This window comes from Nuphar pumila, chromosome 5, assembly GCF_984573655.1.
Source record: "Nuphar pumila chromosome 5, dmNupPumi1.hap1.1, whole genome shotgun sequence".
Lineage (NCBI taxonomy): Eukaryota > Viridiplantae > Streptophyta > Magnoliopsida > Nymphaeales > Nymphaeaceae > Nuphar > Nuphar pumila.
In genome coordinates this window covers 137,175,777-137,188,374 of record NC_143253.1, presented here as the reverse complement: position 1 = coordinate 137,188,374, position 12,598 = coordinate 137,175,777, and the positions used below count along the sequence as shown (strand labels likewise).

At 36.1% G+C, this 12,598-nt stretch overlaps 1 protein-coding gene across 2 annotated transcripts in view; it reads left to right on the top strand.

Annotated features, from left to right (window-relative positions):
• APP1 (aminopeptidase P1) overlaps positions 1-9,947 on the top strand; it is a 38,008-nt gene extending 28,061 nt beyond the window's left edge. Inside the window, exons 15-16 of one of the 2 annotated variants that reach the window (XM_090006891.1) lie at positions 7,573-7,697; positions 9,589-9,947. In XM_090006891.1, the coding sequence (XP_089863017.1) occupies positions 7,573-7,697; positions 9,589-9,756 (293 nt within the window). In that variant the 3' untranslated portion in view covers positions 9,757-9,947. Of the gene's footprint in view, positions 1-5,233; positions 5,365-7,572; positions 7,698-9,588 lie in introns of those variants that run through there. The other variant, XM_090006892.1, reaches the window with a different exon arrangement.
• Positions 9,948-12,598: the final 2,651 nt, after the last annotated feature.

Here is a 12,598-nt window from a genome sequence, read left to right as displayed (position 1 = left end):
AGCCTTTTTTTTCTAAGGGTAAATTCACTACTTCCCATGTGTTGGCTTTGTTAAGAGCTTTTAATTCTAATTTCATAGCATCTACCGATTGTGAATGTTGTTTGACTTTATGAAAATTAGAGGGTTCATGATAGTCATGGATCATCACCAAACACACTCTATATCCTAGGGAAAAAGATTCGTAGGACAAACCTTTGAGGACGCCTAGAAAGCCTAGGAGTTTTTCTAGGTAATGGTTCCTCCAAATGTTTTTCTAATGGAATATTTTGTGAATAAGTTTCAAAAGCATTTTGATGACTTTCCCCCTCACACCAGGTATACACACTAACTTCATTGGATTTCTCATGAAGGGAGTTATCCCTATCAAGGGAATTACCCTTTCTCAATATCAAGATAAATACTCTCATCACCACATTCAAAGTTAATACAATCAATTGATGCATCAAAATTATTTCTAGGTAATAAGTCAAAAAGAAAAGATTAATCAACTTCCTCCCTATATCACCGGGACACGGCAAAGTAGGCCACGTACCCATGTTGACACGACCCAACACGTGTACGGGTACTGGGTGCGACATAGGTACGTGGGTCTGTGGGTTGGGTTTGGTCCAACTAAGACCCAACCCAAAACCCCCACTCTTTTTTTAACTGTCGAAACCCTCTCCTTCCCACCCTCGGTAGCAGGAGGAGAGAGAAAGAGGGAAGTGAGAGTGAGAAACTAAGAGAAAAACCAAAAAGGGAGAAGGGCTAGGGCTATTTCCTTGCCTTTTTATAACATGGCTTCGTTGCTAAAAAAAGGATTTTAATATGGATCCTAATATAGATCCATACACAATCCAGACCCAAAATCTCTCTCTTTATATATATATATATAGCCATGTCCCCGTACCCTTATTTTTTGAAATTGCCGTGTTGTACCCAAGTGACATAGCTTCCTCCTTAGGTTCATTTTGATCAAAACTATTTTGATCTTCTAGGAATGTCACATTTCTTGAAATGTATAGTGTCATTTTTGAACCATAAAATCTATATCCTTTTTTATTTTCACCATACCCTATGAAAGCACATTCAAGAGTTTTTGGTGAAAGTTTATCTTTACCTCGAAAAAGAACAAAAAATTTGCACCCAAATACCTTTAATCTTTTGAAATCCGGGCATATTTTGAATAATTTTTCAAAAGGTAAAATATTTTTTAGAGAAGGCATTCTATTGATAAGTATATAGCGGTAAGTGTGGCTTCAACCCAAAACATTTAGGAACATTTTTGAAAAAGAGAATGGTCATAGTTTCAACAATGTGCCTATGTTTTCTTTCCGCAAGACTATTTTGTTGGGAAGGTTTTGGACAAGATCTTTGGCGAATAATGTCATTTTGGTTAAAATAATTTTGAAATTCATATGACATATATGTGAATATATTAGTTTGAAATTGGTTTTTGATAAGAATATGAAATTCTTTAAAAACAGAAGACATTGGATTTGAACTTAAGTACACACAAGTATGCCTAGTATAGTCATTAACAAAAATAACATATTAGGAATAACTTCCTTTTAAAATGACCGGCACTAGTCTCCATGTATCCGAATGCACAAACTCAAAAGTTTTTTTAGAAACAAAGTTACTATTATGAAAAGGATAAGAATACATTTTTTCAAGAATACAATCATTGCAAGTAAATTCCTTTTCATTACAAAATTTTTTCAAGAATGGAAAGAGATACAATTTAGGGGTACTTGGATGACCAGGTCTTTTGTGCCAAGTGGTAACATCCTTAGATTGAACATGATTACAAAAAGATTTGAAAGGTAAAAACAAAAAAAATCATATAGTAGAGGTCCCCTCTCTTATGGCCTTGCCCAATCAGCTTACGGGACCAAAGAGAGCAATCCGTAGGTGAAAAAGAGACTCTACAATCATGATCAAATATTTGAGAAACAAAAAAAATGTTTTTTTTTATTTGCTCAACTTTTTCAAGATTTTCTGTTCCTTTAACATCTAAGGAAGTACCATCATCGGTAGAAAAAAAGATTTAAAAGGGTTGGTGCTTTGTTTGGATAAAAAAGAGGCATTCAGAGTCATGTGAAAAGAAACACCTGAGTCAAGTATCCAAGAAGACATACTAGGAGGTGATGAAACCACGATACCGGAAGTGGATGGGGTAGAGGAGTTGTTCTTCATAAATTGTTTGAGAACTTCTATAAGTTGAGCGATTGATTCTTTATTGTCTCCATCCCTCTTTGATTCTTTATTTGCTTTGAATGACTTCTCTCCAACGTAAACCACTGTCTTCTCAAGCTTGGGACAAAAGTGATCTACAATTTTTCTCCTTCCACCATAGTTATTCCTCCCAAATTGAGGAGGCTTATATGATTTTATATTGTTCTCCAGTTTAGAAACCGCATGTTCTTCACCAACTTCCTTGTTTATTGAAAGACAAGTCTCTTCTTGGCATAGTTCGACAAATGCTTCATTAAGAAGAGAAGTAGTTCTATGGAGTAAAGATCCTTTTTCTCAAATTCGGGACAGTGGCCATGAAGAAATTGAATGAATCATTCTTTCTCTATTTGACGTTGCCTCATCTTAATAGCTTCTCCTTCCTATTGAGGTTCAAGAAGAACAAGTTCATCCCATAATGGGGATAGGGTACTAAAGTAATCACGAATAGACATATCGCCTTGCTTTATAGATCTTACTTTTTCTTGCAAGAAGAAATGCCTAGCAAAGTCTTTTTGTGTGTACATACCAAGGTTGTAAGTATCGTATCGTTACCCGTATCGGTCGGGCCCAAAATAAGATATGTATCATATTGTATCGTATCGTAAAAGGCCAGAATTTTTTAATAAATTTTTTCTAAAAGCTTAGAAAAACATCATAAAAAAAACAAAAATTATAAAAAAATCATGACACATGAAACAATGATGAATTACACAAAATACAACCATAAAATTACATATGAAACATTTATATCTCATGCCACAAGAATAATGCAAAATATTAAATATCTTGCAATTAAAAACATGCAACAAGACTCATACTTTCATATTATATAAAAAAAAAACAAAGTTTATAAACACTTTAGTGTTAAATAACTTCAATCATTGTCATTATCTTCTTCTTCTCCGTTTTCTTAGACATCCGCATCATCTCCAATATACGTGGGCTCTTCATCATCTACTTGTGCTCCTTCCACATTGATCTACTGAATGTTCTCTTCATTCAAAATGTTTGCTTATTCTTCAGCCCATGCATCCATTACATCAAAGCTTTTCAAATTGATGGGTTCAAATTGCTCTGTGCCTCGTTCATGATAATTTTTCTATTTACCTAAAAAAATGACATGAAAAAATAAAATTAGTTGGGTTTTATATGATATAAAAAACTTTAAATAAACGCATAAAAATGACAAATAAACTTTATAATTTTATATGCCTATGCTTCAGCCATAAGTTGTAGCGAACACAAACGAGGTCATTGAGCCTTTTGTGTTTCATTCTATTTCTTCTTTTTGTATGAATTTATTCAAAGACGCTTCAGTTTCTCTCATATCCACTTATACTACACGTTTGACGAAGAATGCTAATGACAAAAGTTCTTAAATTTAGAATATCACTTTCAAACATGGTCCATCATATGTCTAAAAAAAACAAGAAAATGAGAAATCAATAAGACAATAACATATACAATCATATAATCATTATAACTAAATAACAATATGAAACTAAAATTGAAATAGACAAAATAAATTACCTTAACGCATCATGGCACGGTTTCGCACTGCTGCAGGTCTCCCCATGTCATACAATGCATTATCATAAATTTCATTTCTTTATGAACTTGATCTTGAGTGCCGTAATCAGGGATCAACCTTTCGATGCAATCCAAAAGTCCCTTGTTGACTTCTCTGTCAATTTTAAAAGTAGGAGAGGTATCTAAATGCTGGATATAAATAATATGATGTAGCATGAAGATGTTGATGAAGTTTCCCAATCCACCCATGATCAATGATGTTCCATATAAGCTTGCAGAAATTTTCTTTCCATTCAAATTATCTCTAATGGTCTCTTTTTCCTTATCCATAACCTCATAGAGATAACCCATAACTGGTCTGTCTTCACTATCAAGTGTCAACCAATCGAAGCACCTTCACCAAAAGTATAATGATTTTCAACAACTTTACACATGAATTCCAAAATTCACTTAATACAATATGTATAATTTTTCTTGACTTTCTTTTTTGTGCATGGGGATATGCATTTCACTCATTTGATGAAAACATTTTTTTAGTGCAGTTTTATTCTTTACTAAACTTTGCACTGTCAAAAAGGTTCGTAGTAAATCTAGTAACTGCATTACGAATCAACTCAACATAACTAGTGTGCTTTCTCGTTAGGATCAAAATCAATGCATGATTGTAAATAAATTTAATAATTTCTTGGTAGCATTCAATTGTATGATTTATCTCATCCAGGAGGCCGATGTCCTCAAGCATGAGGTCTATGCAATGGCAACCCACGGGGTCCAAAAGAATGACCCATAATTTTTTGTCAATTCTTTACTTACTGCATATCAATAATAAAATTGAACAATATTTGAAGGTTGAATCACTTCAACAACTTGATCAAATACTCTGAGCAATACATCTGTTGTCTTGATAAGTCAATTGATCTGTATGATACGCCCAAGATGTTATGATGCTACACCCAATTTCTTTCTATGATTGCCTCATCTCGTCATAATATGCCTTTACTTCATTCATATTAGTATCTAAAATTTTTTCTCTCAAAGCATGATACAAAGACATTTTATATCCAAGCATGTTACTGGTTATGACATCTACCATGACTTGAAAATGAAAGGAATTTGCCGTATTGAAAAGAATGCAGGCATCATAGAACCATCTCCCGACTGCACCATTCACCTGCTTGACTAAATGTTGCGGAGTCATAGCAGTACGAATGTTGGGTTACACCCTAGGGGCAATCATAGGAGGAAAAAAGCTCCTAATAGAGCCTCTAGCTCTATAACTCCTTGCCCTTCTTTTTGTATTTGAAACACTATTAGTATCAGGCATACATTTTCCCTTTGCTGCAGAATTTTCTACTTCTGATGCTATGTTAGGGGTTGTAGGATCAAAAGTAAGGAGCTCATCTTTGTCATATACATCCTCCCAGGGCTGCACATATCCTATTTTTGCCTCACTTATCTCTTTTTCTTGTCTTTTTTTTTCTCTCAGACCAGTGAGGAATTGCTGACATTGCCATTTCACGACATCCAACAAATTCCTTGATATGCATGCTGCAACATTGAGATGTGTCCTGACAAAATGATGCTACAACCAAAAGATATCACTAGAAAAATATTATGGTAATAGTTGCACTCGATTTTCAATCGGTTTTTACTCATTACTTGAGTACCCCATTACCATGTTGGATGATCTGATGTCATCTTCCCTAAAAAAAACTCAATAGGAAGCAACACATAGGGATTTTTTACCTTAACCCATTTCTTTGAGTGAAAAAATGGTGGAAATGCACTCTTGAGCAAATCGCAAAAGCCCTCTTCCTTGCGCACGGATCAACCCCCAAATCTCTCTCACGACTCTTAGGATGCATGGATACCCTTCTAATGACCTCTACACAAACGAAGAAGTCGGCCTTTAAGAGGTCTTTAAAACCCCAAAAATAAAAAGCAAGTTTTGACCCATTTTAAAGTGCGCCAAATGTGTATCGTACGATACTATACACCATGCATCGTACGAGGCAGTACGATAGAGCTGTATTGTACAATACACCCGATACAGATACGATACACATTCATATCGTGATACGAGTGTGTATCGTATCACTTTTTCCTATAGTAACGATACAATATGGTACGATACTTACAATATTGGTACATACCTTTAATAAAAATCCAAGCTTTGTTGGCTTTTTTAAATTTTACAAGATTAGCACAAATTTTAAGTTCAACGTTGCTTATAAACCATGCCAATATCTTAGCATGTTCACTTTTCTAATCCTCCATTTTGTATTGATATTCTTGGATAGCCTTTTCCTTCTCTTCTTTATTTAGAGCTCTCTCTTGACCTCCCTTTTTGGTGAGCTTTAATTGTGGCTCGGGAACCGTGTTACTCACATAGCCCCAAAGTTTCTTTTCTTTGAGGTTTATTCTCCATAGCTGCCGCCAACATCCTATAGTTGGTTTCATTCAATTTGAATGAAAGATCGATCTTTGCAGCTTTGTCGGCAATGGCGAGAGAGAGTGAAGAAAAAAGATTTGCTTGTGTACAACCTTCATAAGCACTTCAGACAATAAGGCCCAAGTACAATGCCACTAATGGTCTACAAAGAATGTACAAACACAAAAGCCTCTAACGGGCAAAATACAATAAGCCACAAAGAGTATTAGAGAGAGAGAGAGAAAACACACAATATAAAAAATATTTATATTTAAAATGCTTGAGACAAGCATACCAAAGAGAGGCAAAAGGCCTTTGCAAGACTCTAAGAGCCTTTGGGGAGCTCTCAACGACTATAATTATAGCCGTTGGGAAGCCCCCGTCTCACAGATTCACCTAAGTGGCCGTTGCATCTGTGTTGACGTGACACTATGCTGGTGCGGGTGCGGGTGCGGCAAATATAATTTTTTTTTTTGCATCGGGTGCGGTCAACCTTCTCCCAGGGTTACGTTTATCCAAAATGAACTCGGTCAATTTTGGTCGAAAATTAAAAAAAAATTGAAAAGGGGGGTGGGGTGGTATTAGTTCATGACTGCACCCTGACTCCTTCCCTCTTCTTACGGCGGCGACCCCGACGACGACCACAGAGAAATAGGTACCTCTCTCTCTTTCCCCTCCGCCTCCTCTCTTTCTTCTTCTTCTTCTTCCTTCCTTCTCCTCCTTCCTTTGCTGCCTCTTCCTCTCTTTCTTCTTCCTTCTCCTCTTCCTCCTTTCTTCCTTCTCCTTCCTTCGTTGGCACAAGGCTGGGTTCAGCTCTGGTGAACCCAGGCCTGGGTTCATCAGAACCAAACCCAAATTATATTTATACCCTCCCCGCACCCAAGTTAAGTGACGCATCGCCACACCCGCACCTATGTGACATAGGAAGCCCCCAACAGCTCTAAGGGCCATTTACAAGAATGCCCTTTCACAAATGTGAAAGGGCCAAAATAAAAAAATAACTGAAAATAAAATTAAAAATTAGAAATACAATGCTGCCCCTAATGGACAGCTCCTATTACGTAATAAGAAAATAAAAAAAATGCCCCCTATAGGACATTACTAATTACAAAGCATGTAAGCATAATATATATATATATATATATATATATATATATATATATATATATATATATATATATATATATATATATATATATATATATATATATATATATATTAACAGCATATGGAGTCACTTTTTTTTCCTGCACTTTGAAGTCATTCTCTTGGTTTCCTGTTAATAGAAAGCTGTATGAATGTTGAATATCCTTATCTTCCAACTTTTTGTAGTGCATATGGAGCTCTTATTGGGTACATGCTAGTCTTTGATTTTGGATTTACTTACTTTCTAGAGCCTGGCTACTATGAGGATGGGAACTTTGGCATAAGATTGGAGAATGTGCTTATAGTCAAGGAGGCTGATACAAAATACAATTTTGGAGAAAAAGGATATCTTTCATTTGAACATATAACATGGGTACGTTTTTCTTTTTCTTTTCTCTTTTTTAATTGAATCTCCAACTGCATCGGGTTTGCTGTTCATTGACCATGAATCTTCTGTTAAGAGAAAAGATACATTATTTACATGATTAATCTAATTTAACTTTTTTAGTTTCTTTTCATCCATATGCATAACCTGAACTATTTTGAATTCAGTGGTTTAATCCAAGGTTGCCAAACTAGGAAGCGGAATCTGAAAACAATACGGGAAGTGGAAGCGAGAAGCGATGCATTTTAAAATGTATAGAAGCAGGAAGCGAGAAATAATATATATATATATATATATATATATATATATAAAAGAATTGAATGGAAATCAAAATGAAACACAAATAAAAACTAAAATAAAAGACTAATATTAAATTTCATGATTTTTTTAGTGTAAATTAATTTTTTAACAAAATCTAAAAAAGATGACTACCAATTTATAGAAAGCACATGGAAGTGAGTGAGAAGAGAGAAAACACATAAAAAACATGAAAAGTTGAGTAAGAGAACATATAAGAAGAATAAATGAAGCCTGTGGAAAGCATAGGAGAAGCGTGGGGGGAATCGAGTTTCTCATTAAGTTTTGGAAGCCAGGAGTATCGCGCTTCCGAAGCGAGTTTTCGGAAATCAGGCTTCCCAACTATCTAAGAAGCTTTCGGTAACTCTGTTTTAATTCCTGAAAATATGCTGCTGATACTACCTCAAACTGTTTTTTCATATTTGATTTCCGTGTACCTGAAACATTAGTTAAGTGTTTGCAGCATTTTGGTTGAACCTCTGTCTGTTATAGCAGCATGACAGATAGACAGATGTTGACATCCTATTTTCAGGCTTGGTTTGGCACTTGTAATAATGGTTAACTATTTAAGCAAAATCAGTTATTAACTTAAGGTTTTCTCTACATCAATGAAGATCATATGCAAATCTCTCACTGTTTGTTAAAATTTCTGATAAGTTGCCTTGACAAGAAAATGAAAGTTTTAAAGGTGTTTACCCACCTGGCTGGTGGATGGATGTGATTGTCTTAGGATTCTTGGACATCCCATGTTCTAATCCCCACAACCATGGCCTTAGGGCTTAAGTGAGGGAAGACCTACCTTGGATTTGTTTTTTGTCCCTTTTTTTTGGGGGGGAGAAGGGGGGTTGGACCAGCGGATCCTGAAAATGAGGGGGGTAAAATGCTAATTCCTCCTGGCAATCCTAAAAAAACGGTGTTTTCCCGTCATAAAAGAAGAAGGTTTCAGTTGTTCTCAAGTTCTACTTTAGTTCATGTCTACTTGTAACTTATACTCAACTCTATCATTCTTGAACATCACAATTCATCATTGGCGGTCTCCTATATTTAGCACTTTAATTCTATCATTGACACACTGGGTCTGCTTCATGTTCCTTTTTTACTGTTGAAGTAATTTCTATGTTGCTTTCAGTCCTTTGTTTTCAGTTCCAGGGCTTCATGTAGAGAACAAGAGACGTTCTTTTGTTCTGATAGCTCATAACTGTTTCTGTTTTTTAGACTAATCGGCTTCCATGCGTAGGGGCCATCAAACATAGATATTACAAATTTCAACCAAGTTTAGAAACAGTGCCATTTCATCTTGTGGTGTATTAACTAAATCTAAATGTATAGTCAAAGCGAAAACTGTTAAAAGGACCCAAAAACTTGTGCATCACAACTTCAAGGTTTTCAATGCTATTGTGAATAAGCTTGCAATTGTTGAATACTTATGGCTTGAATTATCTTAGTCTCATAAAGGAAAAAATGAATGCCTCTTTCAGTCGACAAATAAGAACATGCTACGATTCATTAACTATCAATTGAGCTGTTCATTTTTATTATTTTTATCACTTTTCTGCTTATGTGTGTGTTCATACACTTGTAGGTACCATACCAGAAGAAATTGATTAACCTGTCGATGTTAACCCCAGAGGAGATAGAGTGGGTTGATTCATATCATTCTAAGTGTCAAGAAATTTTGGCACCATATTTGGATGAATCAGAGATGGCGTGGCTCAAGAAATCCACAGAGCCCCTAACTTGTGGTGCTTGATTTTCTTTCAGCTGTGAAAAGAACTGTTTTCATGGCCATATTTGGCTTAGAATTAGACAATATAGCCATGAACTTGGAGCCATTCATTTTTATGCTCTTGGATGCATTTATTCATTCCGCTGATTATGTGCATAATTTGTTCATGAAATAATTAAAGCATTTTTAGTTAAGCAGAAACTATTGAAATTGCTTATGCTGTCTTGGAAAGAGACGAGCTATAAAAAAAAATTTAACTGGTAAAAACCACCTTTTGAGCTCATTGGTGTAAAAAGCCCAGGTCCTCCCTGCCCATCATGGAGTGCATCCCTGCTTTAGCCTCACGGCAAGGGATGTTTATTTGTGGGTTTCAGACTCATTATATCTGTTCGGCTTGGTAACATTCACAAGTCACCCCTACCAGATGAGCAGAACCCTCATGGGTCCCCAACAATAAAATTTGAGGACATGGTGGAAATTCTTTCTGTTTGAAGTGACCAAGCGGATTTTTGACGTGAAAAATCTGTGTAAATATATGTCGTAATCTTGCTTCTTTGGTTACAATGTAGAATTGACTATTAGTTTGGACTCCTTTCTATTCCATTCTACAAAAGCATGAAACAACCTCATCTTACATCGACTCTTGCTTGAGCAAGATATGCTAGTAGTTTTGCTCCATCAAACAAATGTTTGCCTCATAATTCTTCAAAGATCTTGCTATGTAATTACCGTATTCAAAGTGGAAGGGATCCTCCAGTCTCAGTTGGATACTAATATTTGGTGAGTTTTACGAAAGGAAAATTTGATGAAGTGAAGCACAATTCAGTCCATCGTTGAGGGCCTTTGAAAGACCAGTTCTTGCCTTTTTATGGTTTCATGGTATTTCTTCAATGCCGTGGATACAAATGAATGGAGAAAGAGAAATAATAACAAGGCCAAACCCACATGGGTGTGAAAATGAAATGCTTAATGAGTTAATAGTGATGACGGTGATGTTGCTGAACTTTGGGTACCAATTAACAGTCATTCCTGAATTTCCTCGCTGATCGGATCCATGGTGGTGGTAATTGCATATGGCTTCATAATGTCTGAAGACCTTGTCAGGTTATTTTCAACTTTTGGTTTTTCCCCTTCGGGTTTTCTCTGGAAACTATCTGCAAAAAGAGAAAACGAAAAGGGAGGGTGGGGACAGGAGTTGATCGCTTCGCTTCTTCTATTTCCGGCAGAGTTCCAAATCTGTTTAGTTGGATTCAGATTTCATAAAGGAAGCCATACCGAGTCACAATCTGATTCCGCTTACAGAAGCCGAGCCTTACACATGTAAGTGCATATCCGGTAAATAGGGATGCAAATGTCCCCAAACTTTTAACCCAAGTCGACCAAGTAATCCCATAAATAACCGTCATTAAAAATGTATATATCTTTTTTTTTTTTATGACGAGAAACCCTCGCCCAAGAGAGGAAAACACTGGGTGAGGCTCCACGACCACCTGCCTTACGTGGCCCACCTCTCAAAGCTATGGAAACACCCATGCACCAGCGGGATTTGATCCAGTGCCTTCATCTCAGCATCCTTACAACCACCCTGCTGGCCACGGGGATGACCCCCTGCAGTGGTAGGAGTGGAGAGCTCATGTCTATGTTTGGGTGTATCGTGCTTACTAATTCTGATCTCAATTCTATATCAAGTTATTGGATGATGTGTTACCAACTCCTTGGTAAAGTCATAAGCTCTTTAGAAGCAATTATACATAATTTTTTATGGAATGGCTAATATTAGGAAAAAAAAAAGCTTTAACTTGCTCAGCTGGGAGGAGGTGTATCGACCCAAGTAACAAGGAGGATTTGGGATAAGCCGACTACTTGATACAAACATAAGCGTTTCAACAAGGCTGACCTAGCCCTTAGCAATCAAAGTTACCTCTTATATTGCGTGAAGATCTTACTAAAGAATCAATTTGGTTTCGCTAGCCTAAGAGTCATGGATCTTGGTCTTGAAAGCATTACAGCATCCATTTTTATCATTGGGAAAAACTCCATATGGGCAAGTCGGGAATGGGAGCAACATTGATTTTAGGAAGACAGTTTAGCATAGGCCCTCTACAAAGCTTGTTGTGATGGTAAACTTGCAGATCATGATAAGGCATACGGTCGTCAATGCAAAATTAAGGATGATAATCTTACATATTTCACTACCACTAAGGGAGGTTGAAAGATAACTGTAAAGAATAAATACTCACATGGAGATGCACCCATTTTAGTATGATAGATTTGAACCGTTAGATGTGTTTATCATGTTCTATTTAGTATAAATTGACTCTTTAACTATGGTTTTCTGATGAAAAAATATATTTTTCTGAGATGTACCTTCTTAGCCATTGATTTTGGATCACTAGAAAAAACTCTGTACAGGTCAGATTCTGGCGATCCAAAAGACATTTTCCACTAAACAAAACCTATAGATCACATCTACGGTGTTAGACATGAGAAAAAATACTTAAAATTATGATTTTTGAAAGTGCCTAACGAGACCTAACAAAAAAGGGGACCTATGATTTTCGTCCACTGTTACTCGGACGTGCACCTGCCACAGCAGCCATGCGTTAAAGGGAAAAACACCCTTTAGTGACAGTCACAACCGTCGCTAAAGGGTATTTCCCACCCAGCTTATTAGTGGCAGTCAAAGACCGACGCTAATGCACCCATATCAATGTTGACCGCACGTTGAATTGCACATTTGCCGTTTTAGGGGTTCAACATTGCCCCCATATATATATATATATATATATATATATATATATATATATATATATATATATATATATATATATATATATATATATATATATATAGTAATGCTCTTATT